The sequence below is a fragment of the Oncorhynchus clarkii genome, chromosome 22, assembly GCF_045791955.1.
Source record: "Oncorhynchus clarkii lewisi isolate Uvic-CL-2024 chromosome 22, UVic_Ocla_1.0, whole genome shotgun sequence".
In the NCBI taxonomy this organism is placed as follows: Eukaryota; Metazoa; Chordata; class Actinopteri; order Salmoniformes; family Salmonidae; genus Oncorhynchus; species Oncorhynchus clarkii.
In genome coordinates this window covers 1,814,086-1,841,280 of record NC_092168.1, presented here as the reverse complement: position 1 = coordinate 1,841,280, position 27,195 = coordinate 1,814,086, and the positions used below count along the sequence as shown (strand labels likewise).

General features: G+C 41.4%; 1 protein-coding gene across 1 annotated transcript in view; it reads right to left on the bottom strand.

Moving 5' to 3' along the window:
• Nucleotides 1-20,227: 20,227 nt before the first annotated feature.
• Nucleotides 20,228-27,195, bottom strand: part of LOC139380472 (dachshund homolog 1-like) — a 310,374-nt gene continuing 303,406 nt past the window's right edge. Inside the window, exon 11 of the mRNA XM_071123163.1 lies at nucleotides 20,228-24,722. Coding sequence (XP_070979264.1) covers nucleotides 24,685-24,722 — 38 coding nt within the window. The 3' untranslated portion in view covers nucleotides 20,228-24,684. The remainder of the gene's footprint in view (nucleotides 24,723-27,195) is intronic.

Genomic DNA, 27,195 nt, shown 5'->3' with positions numbered 1-27,195 from the left:
CATGATGCCCACAAAGTTTATCACCAAGCTAAGGACTCTGGGACTAAACACCTCCCTCTGCAACTGGATCCAGGACTTCCTGATGGGCTACCCCCAGGTGGTAAGAGTAGGCAATAACAAATCTGCCACGCTGATCCTCCACACTGGTGCCCCTCTGGGGTGTGTACTTAGTCCCCTCCTGTATTCCCTGTTCACCCACGACTATGTTGCCAAACACAACTCCAACACCATCATTAAGTTTGCTGACGACACAACAGTGGTAGGCCTGATCACTGACAATGATGAGACGGCTTATAGAGAGGAGGTCAGAGAACTGGCAATGTGGTGCCAGGGCAACAACCTCTCCCTCAATGTGAGCAAGACAAAGGAGCTGATCGTGGACTACAGGAAAAGGCGGGCCGAACAGGCCCCCATTAACATTGACGGGGCTGTAGTGGAATGGGTCGAAAGTTTCAAGTTCCTTGGTGTCCACATCACCAACAATCTATCATGGTCCAAACACACCCAGACAGTTGTGACGAGGGCACGACAAAACCTTTTCCCCCTCAGGAGGCTGAAAAGATTTGGCATGGGTCCCCAGATCCTCAAAAGATTTTACAGCTGCACTATCGAGAGCATCCTGACCGGTTGCATCACCGCCTGGTATGGCGACTGCTCGGCATCTGACCATAAGGCACTACAGAGGGTAGTGCGGACGGCCCAGTACATCACTGGGGCCAAGCTTCCTGCCATCCAGGACCTATATACCAGGCGGTGTCAGAGGAAGGCCCCCCTTTTGTACACTGCTGCTACTCGCTGTTTGTTTGTTAGCTATGCATAGTCACTTCAACCCCACCTACATGTACAGATTACCTCAACTAGCCTGTATCCCTGCACACTGACTCGGTACCGGTGCCCCCTGTATATAGCCTATTAATTGTTATTCTTAATGTGTTACTTTTTACTATTACTTTTTATTTTAGCTTACTTGGTAAATATTTTCTTAACTCTTCTTGAACTGCACTGTTGGTTAAGGGCTTGTAAGTAAGCATTTCACGGTAAAGTCTACACTTGTTGTATTCGGTGCATGTGAATAAATAAAGTCTGATTTAACAAATTCGAGCAAGCACCCTCCCCTCACTTTGTGCTCTCCTCACAGCTTATGGGCAGTGATCTCTCTCTCTCTCTCCCTCCCTCCCTCCCTCCCTCCAAATCATAATTAAAACACTTGATACCTTATCCATCCTAAATTTGGAATGACAGTCCTTAGTGCTTCAACTTGAGTCTATCACACTCGAATTCGAGACCCTCAATTTAGCACACCTAGACAGTTAGAATGTACATTTACAAACAAGGAAATTATATAAACACTATGTACTACTTATTTACCAGCATTAACTTCTCAATACAGCTTGTTTATCCTTGTCTTTCACTGTCGCAAGTGGCATGTTAATGACAGATCGGTATCTCAATGCATTTAATACCAAAATTACCATACATTTCTCAGTGTGTAGATGTCCACAATCAACCTGATACCTCAAATTTTAGGGTAACCCTAAATCAATTTACAGGCACAGTTGACCAGCACCCGTCCTTCCCGACACTCATCTTTTGGTGGATTCTTTATTTTCTTCTTCATATAGCGTTATAATTCCTCTTCCCACCGGCACATATAACACTCATGCCTGTCACAGCTGATGGCCCATGATAATGTCCTGATGTCAATCTCTGGGGAATAATCAGATTTTCCCACGCATCTCTCACCTGAGCCCCCACCACCATTCTGTAAAGTCCATTCTGTCTGTTCCATTTTCCCAGCAGTACACCAGCAGCATGAGAGAAGTTGAGGGGTCTCTCTCCATCCACATGCACAGTCTCAGGACTCATGCCGCACTCCTGCCGCTCGTACACAGGTTGCTGCCTCAGACTCAGGTCTCAGTAGAAGTGGTGCAGGACAGGGTCGTAGTGAACGCCCTTTCTTCAGCCAGTTGGGGGGGGGTTGAGGTTCACACTGTTCTGGATCAAATGATCCCTTCCATGCATCAAGGCGCTGTGGTCACCTCGCCATAATTCAAGAGAGGACAGACCAAAACAACATTTTAACACGGTCTGCATTTCCAGAATCAGAAATAACTATTAGCAAATTATTATATTCCCTCATTGTCTTAATACCAAAATCTCTAACACAAATGTCAAAAAGCATAACACACTTGCTGAAACCATTTTGCTCATACTCTCTTATCATACTGGTACCTCACCGCAGGGCTGCAGGGTCGGGATGTTAGAGCGCTAACCCTTAGGGAGAAATCCCGGCCATACAGCAGACCAATCTGGTGACATTTCAGAAACCAGAACAACAACAGCAATACACATAACAACAGCAATACACATTTTTCACTCGAGGTGTGGAAAACCTCAATCCCTTTGGAGTAACTGTCAACCATTACCAACAAATCAATTTGCATATTTACCAAAGTGCCAGTGCCCCAGGGAACTCGTCATTTCCATTTTGGATACATGATACTTGAAACATATCCTGATTTATGTGTACAAAAAAGTGAAGTGAATACTTAGGGAGGAGATTAGTAGAGTCAAAACTAACAATACCTCACAAAGGCACAAACAGAATGAGCTGAACTGAATAAGGAGCTGATGAGACCAGGTGAGTAACACAGGTGAATATAAACGAACAAAAATGAAAGACAGGGCTAAGTTCAAGAACACAAAGAAACAGGGCTACGTTCAAGAACACAACGAAACAGAACACAAGGTTGACTAAGAAAAGAAATACAGAACCTTACAACAACAACACTGCCTGTTAAATAAATAACTATCTCATAGGGTAATGGTAAAATAGACATGTGTCCCTGACTCCTATTATACACTGCTCAAAAAAATAAAGGGAACACTAAAATAACACATCCTAGATCTGAAGGAATGAAATATTCTTATTAAATATGTTTTTCTTTACATAGTTGAATGTGCTGACAACAAAATCACACAAAAATTATCAATGGAAATCAAATTTATCAACCCATTGAGGGCTGGATTTGGAGTCACACTCAATAAGAGTGGAAAACCACACTACAGGCTGATCCAACTTTGATGTAATGTCCTTAAAACAAGTCAAAATTAGGCTCAGTAGTGTGTGTGGCCTCCACGTGCCTGTATGACCTCCCTACAACGCCTGGGCAGGCTCCTGATGAGGTGGCGGATGGTCTCCTGAGGGTTCTCCTCCCAGACCTGGACTAAAGCATCCGCCAACTCCTGGACAGTCTGTGGTGCAACGTGGCGTTGGTGGATGGAGCGAGACATGATGTCCCAGATGTGCTCAATTGGATTCAGGTCTGAGGAACGGGCGGGCCAGTCCATAGCATAAATGCCTTCCTCTTGCAGGAACTGCTGACACACTCCAGCCGCATGAGGTCTAGCATTGTCTTGCATTAGAAGGAACCCAGGGCCAACCGCACCAGCATATGGTCTCACAAGGGGTCTGAGGATCTCATCTCGGTACCTAATGGCAGTCATGCTACCTCTGGCGAGCACATGGAGGGCTGTGCGGCCCCCCAAAGAAATGCCACCCCACACCATGACTGACCCACCACCAAACTGGTCATTGGATGTTGCAGGCAGCAGAACATTCTCTATAGCTTCTCCAGACTGTCACGTCTGTCACATGTGCTCAGTGTGAACCTGCTTTCATCTGTGAAGAGCACAGGGCGCCAGTGGCGAATTTGCCAATCTTGGTGTTCTCTGGCAAATGCCAAACGTCCTGCACGGTGTTGGGCTGTAAGCACAACCCCCACCTGTGGACATCGGGCCCTCATACCACCCTCATGGAGTCTGTTTCTGACCGTTTGAGCAGACACATGCACATTTGTGGCCTGCTGGAGGTCATTTTGCAGGGCTCTGGCAGTGCTCCTCCTGCTCCTCCTTGCACAAAGGTGGAGGTAGCGGTCCTGCTGCTGGGTTGTTGCCCTCCTATGGCCTCCTCCACGTCTCCTGATGTACTGGCCTGTCTCCTGGTAGCGCCTCCATGCTCTGGACACTATGCTGACAGACACAGCAAACCTTCTTGCCACAGCTCGCATTGATGTGCCATCCTGGATGAGCTGCACCACCTGAGCCACTTGTGTGGGTTGTAGACTCCGTCTCATGCTACTACTAGAGTGAAAGCACTGCCAGCATTCAAAAGTGACCAAAACATCAGCCAGGAAGCACAGGAACTGAGAAGTGGTCTGGTCACCACCTGCAGAACCACTCCTTTATTGGGGGTGTCTTGCTAATTGCCTATAATTTTCACCTGTTGTCTATTCCATTTGCACAACAGCATGTGACATTTATTGTCAATCAGTGTTGCTTCCTAAGTGGACAGTTTGATTTCACAGAAGTGTGATTGACTTGGAGTTACATTGTGTTGTTTAAGTGTTCCCTTTATTTTTTTGAGCAGTGTACTTAAATCTCTAATGTCTATAATTACAGGGAGAATCGGGACTGCCGGTCGCCATTTTAATAGTTATTATTCCGACCCCTTTCCCTACGGTGTCCAGAGTGTTTAGATCTCCTCAGCCATGGCTCTAATACACACCGATTTTAACTATTTTTCAGGTAGTGTGGTACTCACTTCCTGGAGAGTAATTACGGTATAGGTGCCTAATAATTTGGTCAAGGGACCTAATACCTTGTATTAGAACCAATACTAAAGCATCTGCCAATTTATTACTGGAGAATACGGGTGACCTAATATCAGTGTTACGCCTCAAATATCACTGTTGTTGACAACACAATTTACCAAAATGATGTCACGGTTACCCGCCCCAATAGGGCATAAAACAACCTATCTTTATTTCTACTGCTAATACACACAAATCCTGTTCAACCAACGTTTGAATATCTTCTTGCTTTTCTTCGGCTCTCCTCAAGAACTTATAGGCAACCTTTTATCACTATCCACATTCCCTTTTGTTGTCCTTCTCCATGGACTACTTCTCTACAACCTAGCGTACTATTACACAAGAATGACAATTTATCCATTCACACACGGCCGCACGGCCACCGTGGCTGGACTTTCATCCTCCCTTTACGGGTCTAGTAGGGAACCAACCCCACTCGGGATTTACCCGCTAGGAGGTCCCAGCCTGAAGGTACCAGCCTGCTTGGGCTTACCTTCCGGGACTTACCATATATGTGACCCGATTCAGGAAACTAGGCATATGTCGCAAGTCAGGAGAGCCGTTTGAACGTAAACAATGTTTTTTGGGGACAGAAATGCCTTCTCGAACATGTGCCTTTAATAACAAACTTGTATGCCATCTGTAAATATGAATAAAATTGTTAAATTACGAGCCTTGGTGGTCAAGCCACAGAAAAAGTTAGCAACCTTCCCACTAATCATGATTGGCTGAGATAATGAGTGGGCTGGACATGCCCAGAGAGGAGTTCGAATTGGTCTGCCATATTGAAGGCTTCTGTCTACTTGAGCTAGTCATTCTGTGTTGTAATCATGTCAAACGTTACTTATAAAAAAAAAATATTATGTAGTTGAGCTGCACAAGTGTTGCTCTCCACTTTCTGGAGGATCAAGTTTTGAAATCAGTAGAATTAGACTATGATAGCTAAAGAGATGGAAAAAACACCTGTCTCTGGATTACATCTTCAAACTAAGGGCAACCGTGGTATGACATTCCTGACAGGGAGACGCATCCAGAATGCATGATGATGTATACAGGTATACAGTATTAGCTTGCTACATTTTCAGATATTACACGTTTCTAATTTTGACAGAAAGTGGTTTCGTTTCAAGCTAAAGTGTACTGTTAGCTAGCGAGGTAACGTTACTCGGCTGGCTCTCTGGCGGACATTATTATTTGTTTCCCAGAGCTGTTTGCTTTTCGAGTTAGAACCTAATATTAGGCATTGTTGGCACTTTGTTCATTGTTGTTTAACTAGCTACCGTTAGCTGTCTGGTTCGTTAACCAGCTAACGTTAGCTAGCTGGCTCGTTATGTGACGCGTGTACAGCACCCGTTGAATATGGCCGGTAAACGTCTGTAAAAAAGCGGAATGAAATTGTTGCCAACAGAGCTGGTTATGCTGTTTTCATGTTATCCAGAGGTAAACAATTCATTTGTCAGAGCGTCAAGTGTGCGATCCGAGAGCAAAACTAGATAGGTGGGGCTAAAGCTTAAAACTTCTTTGGGATAGGGGGCAGTATTCGGAAGTTTGGATGAATGAGGTGCCCAAAGTAAACTGCCTGTTACGCAGACCCAGAAGCTAGGATATGCATATTGGCAGTATTGGAAAAAAGCACTCTAAAGTTTTCAAAACTGTTAAAATAATGTCTGTGAGTAGGCAGGCAAAAAAAGCAGAGGACAATCCATCCAGATTTTTTTTTTCAGCTCACCACTGATTACAATGACTGTCAATGGGAATATAAAATGAATACCTCCCATATTGCAGTTCCTAGGGCTTCCACTAGATGTCAACAGTCTTTAGAAACAGTTTCAGGCTTGTTTTTTGAAAAATGAGCTAGAATTTGTTGTTTTTGTAAGTCGCTCCCATTTTGGCTGTAGTGTTTGTAGCGCGTTCCAGTGAGGGCACGCACCTCGTTATTTATCTCCGGTAATGACAATACTATTCTCCGTCTTAAATTGTATTGTTTATTTACATATTAGGGTCCCTGAGGATTGATTCGAAATGTTGTTTGACTTGTTTGAAACCAAGTTTATTGGTAACGTTTGGGATTCATTTTGTATGCATTTTGAATGAGGAGAAACAGGTGGATTATTGAAAGAAGCGCGCCAACTGTAAACTAACTTTTTTTGGGATATAAAAGAAGGACTTTATCGAACAAAACAACCATTTGTGATGTAGCTGGGAAGCTTTGGATTGCAAACAGAGGAAGGTCTTCAAAGGTTAGTGATTTATTTTATCGCTATTTCTGACTTTCGTGATGCATCTAGTTGGTTGGAAAATGTTTTTAATGCTTTTGTATGCGGGGCGCTGTCCTCAGATACTTGCATGGTATGCTTTCGCCGTATAGCCTTTTTGAAATCTGACAAAGCGGCTGGATTAACAAGACGTTAAGCTTTTAACTGATGTATAACACTTGTATTTTCATTAATGTTTAATATTACGAAAGTTGTATTTTTGAATTTCGCGCTCTGCAAGTTCACTGGATGTTGTCGAGGCGTAGACAAAAAATGGGTGTAGACAAAGAGGAGCTCTTCACTAGATACCAAAACATTTAAATGCGATTTTCTCAACCTTCAAAGCAGAATTACCATCCCATTGTTCCTCAATGGCAGTGTATGATATATCATTTTGTAGCTCTGAGTCTCTACTTTTATCCAACGTAAAAATACACAATTTCACATTTTGCTACATAAGATCGAATCCAGGTCGTTGGTCACATATCATAAATCTACCACCATATACCTACTACTGAATAAATTCAGGCTTTCTAGGTCCGTATCCTATACTTGGTTCAGCCTACAATGAATCTCCACCAAGATGTCAGAATGAGTCGAAACACGTGTAGGAACTGTATCTACCTTGTTTTTGGTGCCGGCTTCTGTTTCACTGATTCAGACTCTCTACTTCGACTGTAAATCGTGGTGAACCCTGCACCAACTAGTAGGCTCTAAATAACCAGATTAAAAACTAAAAGCTCAAGCCAAGTTTATTCACCCACTGGGAGAAACAGCATCAAAGACCTGTTAACACAAACACATATTTATAACCCCCTTTAGGTGGCTTCTTCTCCTTTTCTTCATCTTTGTTGCTAGGCAGGAAGTTAAGTGATGTGGGTAATAAACTGTTCCTTCTCCCTTCATGTGACCTGACCTGACCTCTGCCCACAAACTAATCCACAGCTATCCACCCTTATCAGTGACCATTTCATATTTATGGACACTGTTATTATCCTTTATTCAACTGTCTTTATTTATATTTTGTAGCAATAGGAAGTAAGCCATGTGCCTTTACCCTTACTTAGTAACTTTTCAGGGCCCTGGCTCTTATACAACCTCTATTGACCCCACTATATACATTCCTCATACATGTAACCATTAACTTCTAGCATTGCAAGTATTTCAAACTAGAACTCAACAGTTCATTGTCTGTCGCTTTGCCTGCCCATACTATAACCTCACCGCCACCATGGGGCACGCTGTTCACAACGCTGACATCAGCAAACCGCTCTCCCACACGAGGCCATGCACGTGGTCTGCAGTTGTGAGGCTGGTTGGATGTACAGTACTTCTGAATTCTCTAAAACAACATTGGTTGCGGCTTATGATAGAGAGATGAATGTTCAATTATCTGGCAACAGCGCTGGTATACAGTGGGGCAAAAAAGTATTTAATCAGCCACCTACAAACAAGCAAAATTTCTTGCTCTCACAGACCTGTAACTTCTTCTTTAAGAGGCTCCTCTGTCCTCCACTCGTTACCTGTATTAATAGCACCTGTTTGAACTTGTTATCAGTATAAAAGACACCTGTCCACAACTTCAAACAGTCACAATCCAAACTCCACTATGGCCAAGATCAAAGAGCTGTCACAGGACACCAGAAACAAAATTGTAGACCTGCACCAGGCTGGGAAGACTGAATCTGCAATAGGTAAGCAGCTTGGTTTGAAGAAATCAACTGTGGGAGCAATTATTAGGAAATGGAAGACATACAAGACCACTGATAATCTCCCTCGATCTGGGGCTCCATGCAAGATCTCACCCGGTGGGGTCAAAATGATCACAAGAACGGTGAGCAAAAATCCCAGAACCACACGGGGGACCTAGTGAATGACCTGCAGAGAGCCGGGACCAAAGTAACAAAGCCTACCATCAGTAACACACTACTTCGCCAGGGACTCAAATCCTGCAGTGCCAGACGTGTCCCCCTGATTAAGCCAGTATATGTTCAGGCCTGTCTGAAGTTTGCTAGAGAGCATTTGGATGATCCAGAAGAAGATTGGGAGAATGTCATATGGTCAGATGAAACCAAAATATAACTTTTTGGTAAAAACTCAAATCGTGGTGTTTGGAGGACAAAGAATGCTGAGTTGCATCCAAAGAAAAGCATGGGGGTGGAAACATCATGCTTTGGGGCTGTTTTTCGGCAAAAGGGACCAGGACAACTGATCCGTGTAAAGGAAAGAATGAATGGGGCCGTGTATCGTGAGATTTTGAGTAAGGGCATTGAAGATGAAACGTGGCTGGGTCTTTCAGCATGACAATGATCCCAAACACACCGCCCGGGCAATGAAGGAGTGGCTTCGTAAGAAGCATTTCAAGGTCCTGGAGTGGCCTAGCCAGTCTCCAGATCTCAACCCCATAGAAAATCTTTGGAGGGAGTTGAAAGTCCGTGTTGCCCAGCAACAGCCCCAAAACATCACTGCTCTAGAAGAGATCTGCATGGAGTAATGGGCCAAAATACCAGCAACAGTGTGTGAAAACCTTGTGAAGACTTACAGAAAACGTTTGACCTCTGTCATTGCCAACAAAGGGTATATAACAAAGTATTGAGAAACTTTGTTTATTGACCAAATACTTATTTTCCACCATAATTTGCAAATAAATTCATTAAAAATCCTACAATGTGATTTTCTGGAATTTTTTCTCTCATTTTGTCTGTCATAGTTGAAGTGTACCTATGATGAAAATTACAGGCCTCTCATCTTTTTAAGTGGGAGAACTTGCACAATTGGTGGCTGACTAAATACTTTTTTGCCCCACTGTACATCCACAGGCACACCTCAAATCGACTCAAATTATGTCAATTAGCCTATCAGAAGCTTCTAAAGCCATAACATAATTTTCTGGAATTTTCCAAGCTGTTTACTTAGTGTATGTAAACTTCTGACCCACTGGAATTGTGATACAGTGAATTCTAAGTGAAATAATCTGTCTGTAAACAATTGTTGGAAAAATGACTTGTGTCATGCACAAAGTAGATGTCCTAACCGACATGCCTAAACTATAATTTGTAAAAAAGAAATTTGTGAAGTGGTTGAAAAACGAGTTTACTTACTCCAAGTTGGAGACAAGTTGGACCATTCTCCACATTCTCCACTCCACAGGACTCACACTATTTAACACAGAGGTAAAATACCTGCTATTTGCTGATGATTTGGTTCTTCTATCACCAACCAAAGAAGGCCTTCAACAGAACCTTAACATTCTAGAGAAATATTGCCAAAGTTGGGCCCTGGCAGTAAATTATATTTGTTTAAATCCGAGATGTCAGAAACCCAAATATAAATTCACACTTAATTAACAACACCATAGTTGAACACACTAAAAATGACTCATACCTCGGTCTGCATCGGGAAACTTTAATATGGCAGTGAATGCACTCAGAGAAATAGCCCGCTGAGCATTGATTGTAATAAAAATGAAATTATTCAAAATCAACATCCCAATTAGAATTTGGGCCAAAATACTTGACAATGTAATCCTACAGATAGTTCGTTACAGAAGTGAGGTTTGGGGGCCACTCAATAAACTGGACTTTAAAATGTGGGACAAACATCCAATTGAAGCCCAAAATTCAGAATTATGTTGGGAAATCCCACAAGTCCAAAGAAATACACCAACTAATGCATGTAGGGCAGAATTATGCCGCTTTCCAGTGGTAATAGAAATAGAGAAAACATAATTTAAATGTTGGCTACATCTAAATTCAAGTCTGCAATTTAAAGCACTTCACAAGAGCTGAACCCAGAAACAAGTCCTCTCAGTTAGCTGGTGTTGGATAGAACCAACCTGGCTGACACCACCACTGTTTCAAAAGAAAGAATTCCAATAAACAAAATCATGAACCAATCAAAGGATTCATATTTACAACATTGGAAAAACGAAACAAAATCCCAAATCCGACTAAATTGCTATCTGGCCCTAAACAGAGAATATGAATTGGCTGATTATCTCTACTCTGTCAGAGATACGAAGCAGAGACAGATCCTTACCAAGTGACCGCCGATTGGCAAAAGAAACCGGCAGACATAAAAAGACGTGTATGTGGTCACTGCAGTGGAGGTAGAAACAGAGATGCACTTTCTCCTTTACTGTGATAAATATTCCTCCCCATTCATTATTCACAGAAACTAATACATTTATTCCAAATTTTAACTTATTAAACGCAGAAGAAAATGAGCAATGGCTCCTCTTGAAGCCAAATATGTATTTGCCTGACATAGCCTGAGGGACACTGAAAAATAACATCTGCATAGTAAACAGTAACTTAGTTATTATTAGTATTATTCCAAATAGTAGTGTTATGGGTGATATGAGAGAGAGAGAGAGAGAGAGAGAGAGAGAGAGAGAGAGAGAGAGAGAGAGAGAGAGAGAGAGAGAGAGAGAGAGAGAGAGAGAGAGAGAGAGAGATATAACAGGATCGGTAGCACGTCAGGTGAACAGGTCAGGGTTCCATAGCTAAATCAAATCAGATGTTATTGGTCACATACACATGGTTAGCATATGTTATTGGTCACATACACATGGTTAGCAGATGTTATTGGTCACATACACATGGTTAGCAGATGTTATTGGTCACATACACATGGTTAGCAGATGTTATTGGTCACATACACATGGTTAGCAGATGTTATTGGTCACATACACATGGTTAGCAGATGTTATTGCAAGTGTAGCAAAATGCTTATGCTTCCTGATCTGACAGTGCAGCAGTATCTAGCAGGTAATATCTAACAATTCCACAACAAAACCTAATACACACAATCTAGTAAAGGAATGGGCTGAGAATATACTGTATAAGTATAGAATATATGGATGAGCAGCGACAGAGTGACTAAGATGCAATAGATAGCAAAATAGATCATCTGCTCAAGATATTTTAGCCCATGTCTTTCAGGTAATACATTCAATGCAGTATTAGCCTTAAATGTAGCAAATGAAGGATGTGTTATGCAAAATAAGCTTCTAACTTATACCCTGTCTCTTGCGCTGGCCTCACTCCTAAAAAAAACTGTCATTGGAACCCCATGCAGGAAAAGCTACACTAAAATAGCTTGCTGGACGTTTTTTCTTGTTGCCATTTCTTATACCAATAGACTATTTGAAGAGGGACGCAAGCTCTTATTTGCTGAACGTTAAATACAGCGAACGCGTGATGGCGGTAGGCGTCACAGTGATTTATTTACACCCATAACCATTCAACCTTCGTGAAGAGAAGTGAAAGCCATCTTATGAAAGGTACTATATGCATGCGTCAGCTTACTAATTATACAAATAGGCCCTATTATATTTCAAAACAAAAATCTAATTCGCTAGCCTGTACTTGTAACTTTGTAGACCGCATGGGCTGCACCAGAATCGCATGTTCTCAGCTTTATCATGGTTTGAACGAGTTCCGTAATTCCAGCCCATACAATACAGTATAATACAATACGGTACAGTAATACAGTTCACACTCAAAAATATTTATCTACTGGAGCTGGTTTCATTTGTTTACCCAAGAGAGCATATACTGTAGCTAGCTACATTTATGGGCTCTTATGTTTTGAAGTCGTGCGTAATGTGCAGTAGTCTATAACTCTTTATCATATAGCCTATGCATTAGATAACCCCATCGCAACACCTTTGGGATGAATTGGAACGCCGACTGTGAGCCAGGCCTAGTCGCCCAACATCAGTGTCTGACCTCACTAATGCTCTTGTGGCTGAATGGAAGAATGGTGGAAAGCCAAAGGGGGGACCAACTCCATATTAAAGCCTTCCCAGAAGAGTGGAGGCTGTTACAGCAGTAAAGGGGGGACCAACTTCCCAGAAGAGTGGAGGCTGTTATAGCAGCAATGTTCCAACATCTAGTGGAAAGCCTTCCCAGAAGAGTGGAGGCTGTTATAGCAGCAAAGGGGGGACCAACTCCATATTAATGTCCATGGTTTTGGAATGAGTTGTTCAAAGAGCAGGTTTCCACATACTTTTGGCCATGTAGTGTACTTTTACAAGACATTCTCATAATTTCAATACTCATACATGTTCCTTTACTGAGAACAATACACTCATTAATCTTGTTAGTGTACAATGACATACTGTACGTACATTCTATGTATGAAACTTAAAAACTAAATTGGACACCTTCATAGGTGTGTCACAGTTTTTTTCAATCACTTTGGAACATTTTTCAGATGTAGTTTTTTAAAATATTTTTTTTAACTAGGCAAGTCAGTTAAGAATATATTCTTATTTACAATGATGGCCTACCCCGCGACGCTGCGCCCTATGGGAATCCCGATCAGGGCCGGTTGTGATACAGCCCGGGATTGAACCAGTGTCTGTGGTGACACCTCTAGCGCTGCAATGCAGTGCCTTAGACTGCTGCGCCACTCAGGAGGTGGTATATTTTCAAAACTCTTAAGTACAAAACTCTAAACTGATGACACTTGGAATGCATCCAACTTATGATTAGAACCTTTGATTGTGCATTCATTGGGATTTCACATCTTTCACCCCTGAACTATTATGCAAAAAAGTTTTCCATGAAATACAATGCTAACATTTTGTTTAGTCACCAACACATCAGATAATGATGGGGTCACCATTTAGTACTTTTAAAACAGTCATTTAATCCAATAGCATTGTATTCAAGATAAACATTTATAAATGTATTTTTGAAAAGCTGGATAAAAAGAATAGTAGATGGTAAATGACATTTTCCATGCAGTATTTGACTATCATTTTTTAAATTATTTGTGTCCAATGGCAGGTTGTGAGCGTGTTGAGAAATATGTCAGTCTTACAGTTTCATTATCCTACAGTACATACTTAGGACAAGATGACCAGAAATAGGGGTATTATAAAGCCGTTGGCTACTGTAAAAATGCTAATTCTGCCCTAGGCAACATTGTACAAGATGATCTTTTCTGCGTAACTTGTCAACTTTAAGCACCAGCTGTCAGAGCAGCTGTCACTGCACCTGTACATAGCCCATCTGTAAATAGCCCATCCCAACTACCTCCTCCCCATACTGTTATTTATTTATTTATCTTTTGCTCCTTTGCACCCCGGTATCTCTACTTGCATATTCATCTTCTGCACATCTATCACTCAGGTGTTTAATTGCTAAATTGTAATTATTTCGACACTATGGCCTATTTATTGCCTTCTTACCTCATTCGCACACACTGTATATATACTTTTTCTATTGTGTTATTGACTCTATGTTTGTTTACTCCATGTGTAACTCTGTGTTGTTGTATGTGTCGAACTGCTTTGCTTTATCTTGGCCAGGTAGCAGTTGTAAATGAGAACTTGTTCTCAACTTGTCTACCTGGTTAAATAAAGGTGTTCTCAACTAGCCTACCTGGTTAAATAAAGGTGTTCTCAACTAGCCTACCTGGTTAAATAAAGGTGAAATAAAAACTAAAAACTGATACAATAAAAACGGTGTCGCTTGTCATCAGTTTAAAGTCTAGCAAAGGAATTCAGATAATGAGTGGAATATACTCTTTGAGGTCATTAAAGATCCCATGGCAATTGTCGTAAGAGTAGGGGTGTTAACCCCGGTGTCCTGGCTAAATTCTCAATCTGGCCCTCAAACCATCACGGTCACCTAATAATCCCCAGTTTACAATTGGCTCATTCATCCTGCCTCCTCTCCCCTGTAACTATTCCCCAGGGCGTTGCTGCAAATGAGAACGTGTTCTCAGTCAACTTACCTGGTAAAATAACGGATAAATAAATACAAAATATATATTTTTGCACACAACACATTAATCTTTTTCAGCAGTGCATTGAACACTTCACTATCATTCCAAATGGTAGCATGTAGTGACTCCACTTTGTTCTATTGAAGTACACTTGCTGATGGAGAATGATGATGTAGTACTTACAGCCACATCCATATATGATTTTGTTTGTTCTTACAACATAAATTGATGTGAAATAGATACATTTAGGAGGAAAAAATATAGAATTGTACAGTGCTCAGCAGTTATCAAACTATATACTCTATGTTAACTAGGAGATACATACTTTTTGTTCAGTAGTTATACATTTTGAGTAGTTAATTGTATGGTTAAGAACAAGAAATTCCATGGCCGGAGAAAATATTGCAATTTGAAAAGCAGATACTTAGATTGAATATGTATCCAAATTGAAAGAGTAATTTGGTGAAGTGAACAAGTGACAGTGAATTTGTTTGTTGTACTCAATCAATTGAAAATTTGCTTAGATATCTGAAATATGATCCATTTAGATGATCTGTTTACATGTTTGTGCTTAGATGTCACGCCCTGACCATAGCCCTTTTATTCTCAATTTCGGGTAGGTCTGGGTGTGACTAGGGTGGGTAATCTAGGTTGTTTTATTTCTATGTTGGCCTGGTATGGTTCCCAATCAGAAGCAGCTGTTTATCGTTGTCTCTGATTGGGGTTCATATTTAGACAGCCATTTCTCCACTACGTTTTGTGGGATATTGTTTATGTGTAGTTGCCTGTGAACGCTTCATTGACATCACGTTTCGTTTGTTCTTTATTGTTTTGTGCATTTCATTTCAATAAATATGTGGAACCCATATCACGCTGCGCTTTGGTCCGTCTCTCCACACAACCGTGACAGAAGATCCCACCACACCAGGACCAAGCAGCGTGCCCAGGAGGAGAAGGTATCCTGGACTTGGGAGGAGATCAAGCGGGAGAAGATATCCTGGACTTGGGAGGAAATAATGGGAGGACACGAAAGCCTTCCTTGGAAGCAGACACAAGGAGAGAAGGGAAGACAGCGACAACGCTGGGGTTCGCAGCCACAACGAAAGCCCAAAGAACAGCAATTGGGGGGGGGGCCCACACGGGGTGGTCGGCGGGGCAGAGGAGTGAACCAGAGCCAATCTGGGAGAAGAGGGAGAAATTGGAGGAGAGTGAATGGACAGAGTCAGAGACCGTCAGTGAGTTGATGGAGAAATTGGAGGAGAGAGAAATGAGAGAGTTGTTGTGTTGGTGTATGATGCACAACATTCACCCTAAGGAGCGTGTTATCAGTTTGATGCCACCTGGGTCAGCTCTCCATACTCGTCCTGAGGAGCGTGCTAGCAGTCTGGTTAAAACTGTGCCGGCTCCATGCACTAGGCCTCCAGTGCGCCTCCCCAGTCCGGTACATCCTACGCCGGCTCCACGCACCAGGCCTCCAGGGCACTGATGCCCAGTCCCACTCCAGGGCAGGAGCCTTCCTCTGCGCCAATGTCCAGTCCAGGTGCGCCGGCCAACCCAGCTCCATGACTGGAGCCTTCCTCTGCGCCGATGACCAGTCCAGGCATGGTGTCCAGTCCCACTCCATGACTGGAGCCTTCCTCTGCACCAATGTCCAGTCTAGACGGTGTCCAGTCCCACTCCATGACTGGAGCCTTCCTCTGCACCAATGTCCAGTCTAGACCCGGTGTCCAGTCCCACTCCATGACTGGAGCCTTCCTCTGCACCAATGTCCAGTCTAGACCCGGTGTCCAGTCCCGCTCCATTTTTTTAATTTTATTTTTTATTTCACCTTTATTTAACCAGGTAGGCCAGTTGAGAACATGTTCTCATTTACAATTGCGACCTGGCCAAGATAAAGCAAAGCAGTTCCACACATACAACAACACAGAGTTATACATGGGGTAAAACAAACATACAGTCAATAATACAGTAGAAAAATAAGTCTATATACGATGTGCGCAAATGAGGTGAGATAAGGGTAAGGCAAAAAAAAAGATAAGGGATAAGGCAAAAATAAGGATAAGGATAAGGCCATGGTGGCGAAGTAAATACAATATAGCAAGTAAAACACTGGAATGGTAGATTTGCAAGGTAGAGACAGAAATAATGGGGTGCAAAGGATAAATAAATAAATACAGTAGAGGGAGAGGTAGTCGTTTGGGCTAAATTATAGATGGGCTATGTACAGGTGCAGTAATCTGTTAGCTGCTCTGACAGCTGGTGCTTAAAGCTAGTGAGGGAGATAAGTGTTTCCAGTTTCAAATATTTTTGTAGTTCGTTCCGGTCATTGGCAGCAGAGAACTGGAAGGAGAGGCGGCCAAAGGAAGAATGTGGCACCCCCATAGAGACTGCCAGAGGCCCGGACAACAGGCCCTCCGATTTGACACACTGAACTCTATCAGAGAAGTAGTTGGTGAACCAGGCGAGGCAATCATTTGAGAAACCAAGGCTATCGAGTCTGCCGATGAGGATGTGGTGATTGACAGTCGAAAGCCTTGGCCAGGTCAATGAATAAGGCTGCACAGTATTGTTTCTTATCGATGGCGGTTAAGATATCGTTTAGGACCTTGAGCGTGGCTGAGGTGCACCCATGACCAGCTCTGAAGATTGCATAGCGGAGAAGGTGCGGTGGGATTCAAAATGGTCAGTAATCTGTTTGTTGACTTGGCTTTCGAAGACCTTAGAAAGGCAGGGTAGGATAGATATAGGTCTGTAACAGAGTGTCCTCGCTTTGAAGAGGGGTATGACTGTTCTTATTCTCCATGGACTTTTCAGTGTCCCAGAACTTTTTGGAGTTTGTGTTACAGGAAGCAAATGTCTGCTTGAAAAAGCTAGCCTTGGCTTTTCTAACTGCCTCTGTATATTGGTTTCTAACTTCCCGCTGTGCCGGTTCCCAGTCCAGTCCCACTCCAGGGCATGAGCCTCCTATGCGCCGATGTCCAGTCCAGGCACGGCGTCCAGTCCAGCTCCAAGGCCGGAGCCTTCCTCTGCGTCGGAGCCCAGTCCGGGCACAGCGTTCTACCCAGCAAAGTCCCGCACCAGAGCTCCACGAGCGGAGTGGGTACTTCGCCCCGCACCAGTGCCGCCACCGATGCTAGATGCCCACCTGGACCCTCCCCTATAGAGCCAGGTCTGTACATTTGTCACGCCAGGTCTGTACCCTGTCACGCCCTGACCATAGAGAGCCTTTTTATTCTCTAATTTGGGTCGGTCGGGGTGTGACTAGGGTGGGTCATCTAGGTTGTTTTATTTCTATGTTGGCCTGGTATGGTTCCCAATCAGAGGCAGCTGTTTATCGTTGTCTCTGATTGGGGATCATATTTAGGCAGCCATTTCTCCACTGTGTTTTGTGGGATATTGTTTATGTGTAGTTGCCACATTTGGTTTGTTCTTTATTGTTTTGTGCATTTCACTCCACAATAAATATGTGGAACCCATATCACTTTGGTCTGAATATTCTTACGACGATCGTGACATTAGAGTTGTGTAAATGTACAACATTTAAGTTAAACGGAATCACTTAAATGTAAAAGACCAGACACATACAGTGCCTTGCGAAAGTATTCGGCCCCCTTGAACTTTGCGACCTTTTGCCACATTTCAGGCTTCAAACATAAAGATATAAAACTGTATTTTTTTGTGAAGAATCAACAACAAGTGGGACACAATCATGAAGTGGAACGACATTTATTGGATATTTCAAACTTTTTTAACAAATCAAAAGCTGAAAAATTGGGCGTGCAAAATTATTCAGCCCCCTTAAGTTAATACTTTGTAGCGCCACCTTTTGCTGCGATTACAGCTGTAAGTTGCTTGGGGTATGTCTCTATTAGTTTTGCACATCGAGAGACTGAAGTTTTTTCCCATTCCTCCTTGCAAAACAGCTCGAGCTCAGTGAGGTTGGATGGAGAGCATTTGTGAACAGCAGTTTTCAGTTCTTTCCACAGATTCTCGATTGGATTCAGGTCTGGACTTTGACTTGGCCATTCTAACACCTGGATATGTTTATTTTTGAACCATTCCATTGTAGATTTTGCTTTATGTTTTGGATCATTGTCTTGTTGGAAGACAAATCTCCGTCCCAGTCTCAGGTCTTTTGCAGACTCCATCAGGTTTTTCTTCCAGAATGGTCCTGTATTTGGCTCCATCCATCTTCCCATCAATTTTAACCATCTTCCCTGTCCCTGCTGAAGAAAAGCAGGCCCAAACCATGATGCTGCCACCACCATGTTTGACAGTGGGGATGGTGTGTTCAGCTGTGTTGCTTTTACGCCAAACATAACGTTTTGCATTGTTGCCAAAAAGTGAAATTTTGGTTTCATCTGACCAGAGCACCTTCTTCCACATGTTTGGTGTGTCTCCCAGGTGGCTTGTGGCAAACTTTAAACGACACTTTTTATGGATATCTTTAAGAAATGGCTTTCTTCTTGCCACTCTTCCATAAAGGCCAGATTTGTGCAATATACGACTGATTGTTGTCCTATGGACAGAGTCTCCCACCTCAGCTGTAGATCTCTGCAGTTCATCCAGAGTGATCATGGGCCTCTTGGCTGCATCTCTGATCAGTCTTCTCCTTGTATGAGCTGAAAGTTTAGAGGGACGGCCAGGTCTTGGTAGATTTGCAGTGGTCTGATACTCCTTCCATTTCAATATTATCGCTTGCACAGTGCTCCTTGGGATGTTTAAAGCTTGGGAAATCTTTTTGTATCCAAATCCTGCTTTAAACTTCTTCACAACAGTATCTCGGACCTGCCTGGTGTGTTCCTTGTTCTTCATGATGCTCTCTGCGCTTTTAACGGACCTCTGAGACTATCACAGTGCAGGTGCATTTATACGGAGACTTGATTACACACAGGTGGATTGTATTTATCATCATTAGTCATTTAGGTCAACATGGATCATTCAGAGATCCTCACTGAACTTCTGGAGAGAGTTTGCTGCACTGAAAGTAAAGGGGCTGAATAATTTTGCACGGCCAATTTTTCAGTTTTTGATTTGTTAAAAAAGTTTGAAATATCCAATAAATGTCGTTCCACTTCATGATTGTGTCCCATTTGTTGTTGATTCTTCACAAAAAAATACAGTTTTATATCTTTATGTTTGAAGCCTGAAATGTGGCAAAAGGTCGCAAAGTTCAAGGGGGCCGAATACTTTCGCAAGGCACTGTACATATATAATTATGACTATAATTAGTTGTGAAGGAGTGGTGATAATTAAATGCATAGCAGCCCAGTATATATTTTTTGTATACACCTTTCACAAATAACCCTAATCATGAGCTTTCATGACCACTGCACTGTTCTCTAACTATTGCTCCAATGGTGAGTATATAGCCCTACAATAACATATTGTTGATGAAAACTTTGACATATTGTTGATTTAAAGGGTTTGATTTTCATGATGGAAATATAATATTAATAGTCCATGCAGAAACATATTGTGAGTCTATCAACAAATCTACAGGTTCTGCCTGTATCTTCTGTGCAGGTTTAATTGAATCAGGTCCAGTCTTTGGGCAACATAATTAACTCACATTGGATATCATTAACATTTGAAGTTTATTTAAAGTTGAAGTACAATGAAGGGGTGCTATGTAAGTTATTCACGACAAGTCAACAACAAACCTACAAACTCCATCGCAACAAACTTTCAAAATAAAACAACAAAGGGCTCTATTCAATCAGATCCAATTCAGCTGACATCCGCATAGCAGTTGTTTTGTCAGAGGTGGAACTGCGTTAGAGCTGTCAAATCCACAAGAGGCTCCTGGCATTATACCTGAATCGGACATTGCCATTGGCTGCACGGAGTCGCGTTAAGAGAAATCCCATGCAGCCTTGTTTACAAGTTCAAACACTGGAATGTGATGTAATCGACATCTCGATTGGCTGACAGAAATCCTCATTATTTAATTTAATGATTTTACATTAGAGTGACATTATTTATATATAGCCTACACTTTCTCGTTCTGAACTTCTAACACGAGTGGAAAGGGTGTGGCTTCATGACAATGATCAAGAGCAGCTTCTCACCGATTTGACAGCTCCAACCCAGTCACACCTCCGACACTGCCAAAACATCAGCTATGCGGGTGTTGGCTATTGTCCGATAACACTTGATCTGATTGAATCTAGGCCAAAGTGTGAACATGGGACACTCTTTTCCTTACATTTTTTTCAAACACATAGCCTGTTTCTTTTACAGTATATGACAGACATCAGTCCCTGTCTCAGGAATGAACTCATACATACTGTATAGGAGTTGACTCAGCCGGTGTGGGAAACTATTCAACCTTCCTTTTGAATACAAATGAAGCACATCTTTCCATAAAGTAAAACGCCTTATTTTTGCTGCATCAGGATGGCATTAACATACATTGTTGATTTGCAAGGGAACTTTAAGACAAGCTAATATACTATTTAATCCTATATCCATCAGCCACTGATGTTATGCAATGCACTTTGCTTGAGTTTTTAAACAAATATTGTACAACTGAGAAGGTTGGCTAGTTGTTTCCTAGTCATTCTTTCTCGCTGCTGCATTGTCTGTATATTTCCCAAACGCTATATCTATATATAAACGCTATATCCACATTTGTGTTTTTTCATCAGAAATGATTGCTTATGGGTACCTTCATGTGTGTGTAAAATATTACTGTTCTCAGATTTTTTATTCATAGATTGTAGATGTGTATGAATATTTTTTTGTGTTCAAAACGCTGTATATCCACTGTTTAGCTGGAATGGAATGTTCATATCCTGCATATTTGACTGTGATATGTGGTTGTCACACCGAGCTATCTTAAAATGTACGGATAAATCGCTCTGGATTAGAGACTCTGCTAAATGACAAAAATGTTAAATGTAATACATACAGATTGATCTGACAAATGTATCATTCATACAATTCTTTACCAAAAAAAAAAGTAGTTATTTTTTACATTTAACTGTGTAAAACCTATCAGTACTACTTATTTCTCTGAGAGTGAGGCGGATATATAGCATTTTGGCAAAAATAACATGATTATTTGTCCCTCTGAAATGAAACCATCACGTGATAGATTTTAAACAAATACATGTCTGTCATTGAACAACCCCATGCCATGATTAGATAGTGAATAAACACACCAATCTCTTTCATAATTTCTTTAAACTATAAAAGTTAATTTACAAACATTTCTGAAAAATTATATATACAGTGCCTTCTGAAAATATTCAGACCCCTTGACCTTTTCCACATTTTGATACGTTACAGCCTTATTCTACAATTTATTAAATACATACAAATCCTTAGCAATCTACATACAATACCCGATTATGACATAGTGAAAACAGGTTTTTAGAAATGTGTGCAAATTAATAAAAAATACATAGCAGAAATATCTTATTTACATAAGTATTCAGACCCTTTGTTATGAGACTCAAAATTGAGTTCAGGTGCATCCTGTTTCCATTGATGATCCGTGAGATCTTTCTACAACTTGATTGGACTCCAGTTGTAGTGCCTTTCCAAATCATGATTGGACATGATTTGGACAGGCACACAACTGTCTACATAAGGTCCCACGTCTATATAAGGTCCCATGTCAGAGCAGAAACCAAGCCACGAGGTCGAAGGAATTGTCCGTAGAGCTCCGAGACGGGGATTGTGTTGAGGCACAGATCTGGGGAAGGGTACCAAAACATTTCTGCAGCATTGAAGGTCCCCAAGAACACGGTGGCCTCCATCATTCTTAAATGACAGAAGTTTGGAACCAACAAGACTCTTCTTAGAGCTGGCCGCCCGGCCAAACTGAGCAATCGGGGGAGAAGGGTCTTGGTCAGGGAGGTGAACAAGAACCCAATGATCACTCTGACAGAGCTCTAGAGTTCCTCTGTGGAGATAGGAGAACCTTCCAGAAGGACAACCATCTCTGCAGCACTCCACTAATCATGCCTTTATGGTAGAGTGACCAAAACGGAAGCCACTCCTCAGTAATAGGCACATGAAAGCCCACTTGGAGTTTGCCAAAAGACACCTAAAGACTCTCAGACCATGAGAAACATCATTCTCTGGTCTAATGAAACCAAGATTGAACTCTTTGGCCTGAATGCCAAGCGTCACTTCTGGAGAAAACCTGGCACCATTCCTATGGTGAAGCAAGGTGGTGGCAGCATCATGCTGTGGGGATGTTTTTCAGCGGCAGGGACTGGGAGACTAGTCAGGATCGAGGCAAAGATGAAGTACAGAGAGATCCTTGATGAAAACCTGCTCCAGAGCGCTCAGGACCTCAGACTGGGGTGAAGGTTCACCTTCCAACAGGACAACGACCCGAAGCACACAGCCAAGACAACGCAGGAGTGGCTTTGAGACAAGTCTCTGAATGGCCTTGAGTGGCCCAGCCAGAGCCCGGACATGAACCCGACTGAACATCTCTGGAGAGACCTGAAAATAGTTGTACACCAATGCTCCCCATCCAACCTGACAGAGCTTGAGAGGATCTGCAGAGAAGAATGGGAGGAACATTCCCCAAATACAGGTGTGCCAAGCTTGTGGAGTCATACCAAAGAAGACTCAAGGCTTTAATCGCTGCCAAAGGTGCTTCAACTAAGTACTGACGAAAGGGTCTGAATACTTATGCAAATGTAATATTTCAGTGTTTTTAAAAATAAAGAAATTAGCAAACATTTAAAAAAAAAAATGTTGCTTTGTCATTATGGGTTATTGTGTGTAGATTGATTAGGGGGAATAAAAAAAAAACAATTTTAGAATAAAGCTGTAACCTAAAAATACTTGGAAAAAGTCAAGGGTTCTGAATAATTTCAGAAGTTACTGCACATAGTGTTTTGGAATTAAACTGTTAATTTGACTTCTGAATAAATTGGCTTAAATGAGGAGATTCATTAACTAGTGTTAATATGTGATTATCACCAGTCCATGTAACAAATGAACAGCCACACATTAGGAACAAAAGATTAAACCTTATCCTGGACTAAAAAGGATTTTCATTTGAAATGGATTATGGGTAATCTGTGTCTGGGAAAGTGGCCCCAAGTGTTTCAATAAAAAGCGATACTAACTGTTGCAAAGGGTTACCATTGACAGCCAAAGTTATTTATTTAAAAGCAAAATGTTCGAGTACATTTTCAAAATCAGTTGGGCTTAAGTGAATCAACCCTACGTATTTGTTCAGCACAATATAGGATTTATTAAATATCATAATTCCAGGACAAACATTTACATGCCTGCATGCTTTTTCACCAAAATGGCAGCTATTTGAAAGAATGATGGTTCAGAAATGAAACAAAAACAAACTATAAATTCATATGAATGTCGGTATTGTCTTCCTAATAGATCTACTGCATACACAATACCACCTCTTAACTTTATATACACATACCATATTAATCAACTCAGCTTTTGATAGAGTGAGTTAGTGTGTCATTATCATCAGTTCTGGTATATACAACAATGGTAAAAAGGAAACTTTATTGTATTTTCTTCTAATTTAGAAAACATTCAAATCAAATCTCAGTCGTCTCTTTTGATCAACATACGGATAAATAAAAAAAATCACAGAGGTTCTTTCCAAGCGTTATATATATTTTGTTTACATCTCGGAATTAAACTTGAAATACAAAACACAACCTCTGAGTCTGATCATGTCCAAAGCTTTGTCGCTGGTTGAAATACAGTAGAAAAAATCTTCAGTGCTGTGAATTTCTTTGCGATATTACCAACAGTGTACCCCTTGGTACATTTTTACTGTGCAATTATTGATTTTTTTAAACAACCAACCTCAACTAATCAAAACCTGCTTTAGCGACTATGTATTGTTGATATCTGTGAGAAAAAGAGTTTCTACATTCAGACACAACCCTTTTCCGGTGTTTGGCCAAATACACTTCCATTGAACTGCTACAGTACACACAGTGTGACCTGTTTCTGCTACGAAATCCACCTGGGCTCTTGACAATCTCCGTCAGATTGTTTCTCTTCTTTAGCTCATCATCTTCTTTTCAGTACATCACTGTGGTTTTCAAGAACAGTCTTCCATCTGAAAGAAAGGACACAGTAGAGAGGGATTAGCCAATAGCGTACTGGCCATGCTGACTCAACCTGGAAATATGGGGTTAAGCTTTGTCCTGAGAGTCGCCAAAAACACAACCAGTGTGGTTGCTAGCGTGAGTGATGCATTCCCACAATAACCTAACTGAATAATAATGTTACATGAAATGTTTGAAGAGGTGTGTTCTGATTTGACAAAATCTTGAAAACATCAAAAAATCTGATCTAAGAACTTCCAATACACATGGAATAGGCCTACTTTTATCCAATACACATGGAATAGGCCTACTTTTATCCAATACACATGGAATAGGCCTACTTTTATCCAATACACATGGAATAGGCCTACTTTTATCCAATACACATGGAATAGGCCTACTTTTATCCAATACACATGGAATAGGCCTACTTTTATCCAATACTCTTCCAATGTCCCTATTTGCTCTAAATTACTCAAGCATATCATCACTCACAACTGTAGATTTAACAGATATTAATATTGTTTATCCTACAAAGTCAAGTCTATAATTGTTGCACGAATGATTTGCATGATCTGTTGGATCAAACTGTGGAATCGAGCAGCAGCAGTTGAAGAGACTCCTTATCCCAGTGTTTGTCTGTCTCATGCATTGAAATAGTGAAATAAAACCAGGCCGATACAACTGTCTACAAATGTCTTCTTCGACAAAAGGCAAATCGTACAAGGAACTGCCCATATCCAACGCTGTCTACCTGACAAATCGTACAAGGAACTGCCCATATCCAACGCTGTCTACCTGACAAATCGTACAAGGAACTGCCCATATCCAACGCTGTCTACCTGACAAATCGTACAAGGAACTGCCCATATCCAACGCTGTCTACCTGACAAATCGTACAAGGAACTGCCCATATCCAACGCTGTCTACCTGACAAATCGTACAAGGAACTGCCCATATCCAACGCTGTCTACCTGACAAATCGTACAAGGAACTGCCCATATCCAACGCTGTCTACCTGACAAATCGTACAAGGAACTGCCCATATCCAACACTGTCTACCTGACAAATCGTACAAGGAACTGCCCATATCCAACACTGTCTACCTGACAAATCGTACAAGGAACTGCCCATATCCAACACTGTCTACCTGACAAATCGTACAAGGAACTGCCCATATCCAACGCTGTCTACCTGACAATTGCACGTCAGATGTGTTAAAGACATCTCACCTGACACGCTTGTTTGAACATAATATTGCACTCATGAAGAGTTTTGCACATGACACTTCCTGTATGGAAGGAGTGTTTATTGAAACATATGTGTTGCGTGAAAACCCGAAAAGGGTGGCCAACAGAGATAGGAGGGATGGGCTGAGAGAAGCTGAGGGTTGGTATGTGGAATTGGAGTTGCTGTGTGGGAGATAGAATGATGGTCAAAGATAACAGTAAAAATAAAGTCTAAATAAAACATAACAAAAAGTATGTTTGAGTGAGACTGAGGGGCAGTGTTTTTACAACTCTTGCCGGTTTGCCTGAGGCTGATGCCATGCAGGTGTTTGTACACATGTATATACACACACTCTCATTCAAATAAACACATACAGTACAAGAACACAATTTTAATTGTGTTTATTAAAAAAGAAAATGCATTGTTGTTTGCTGTTTTTCTTGTCTTTTTCTCTTTAGTTCATTCTCTCTGTTCTGTTTTTCTTGTCTTTTTTCTCTTTAGTTCATTCTCTCTGTTCTGTTTTTCTTGTTTTTTTCTCTTTAACCTCTTCATCCTACCCCCTCCTTTTTCGAACATTCTGTTAAAAATCGCGCAACTTTTCAGCGTCCTGCTACTCATGCCAGGAATATAGTATATGCATATGATTAGTATGTGTGGATAGAAAACACTCTGAAGTTTCTAAAACTGGTTAAATCATGGCTGTGACTATAACAGATTGTGTGTTTCATCGAAAAGCGCAAGAAAAACTGCTCACTGAAAGCTAAAAATAATATCCATGCGTCACTTTCATGGATTGTTAAAAAGGCACAAAATTAATTATGGACCTGCATGCAATTCCTACAGATTCCACACGATGTCGCCATTGTCGTCATTATCCGGGGAGTTTTTTGTTGGTAAATACAACTAACTGGATTCCATTTCTTCCGGTCTCCGCCAGGATGTTTTGAAGTGCACATTTTCAGCCATTGATTTGAAGACGAGGAGCTATTGAATACACATCGCCCTGTAATCATTTTGATAGATTAAAAACGTTTACTAATACCTAAAGTTGGATTACAAAAGTATTTCGAAGTGTTTTGTGAAAGTTTATCGTCGACTTTTTTAATTTTAAAAAATGACGCTGCGTTTTAAAACAATGTTTTTTTCTGATTTACACAGCTTCCATAGATGGCTATTTTGGGTATATATGGACCGATTTAATTGAAAAAAAGACCCAATAGTGATGTTTATGGGGCATATAGGAGTGCCAAGAAA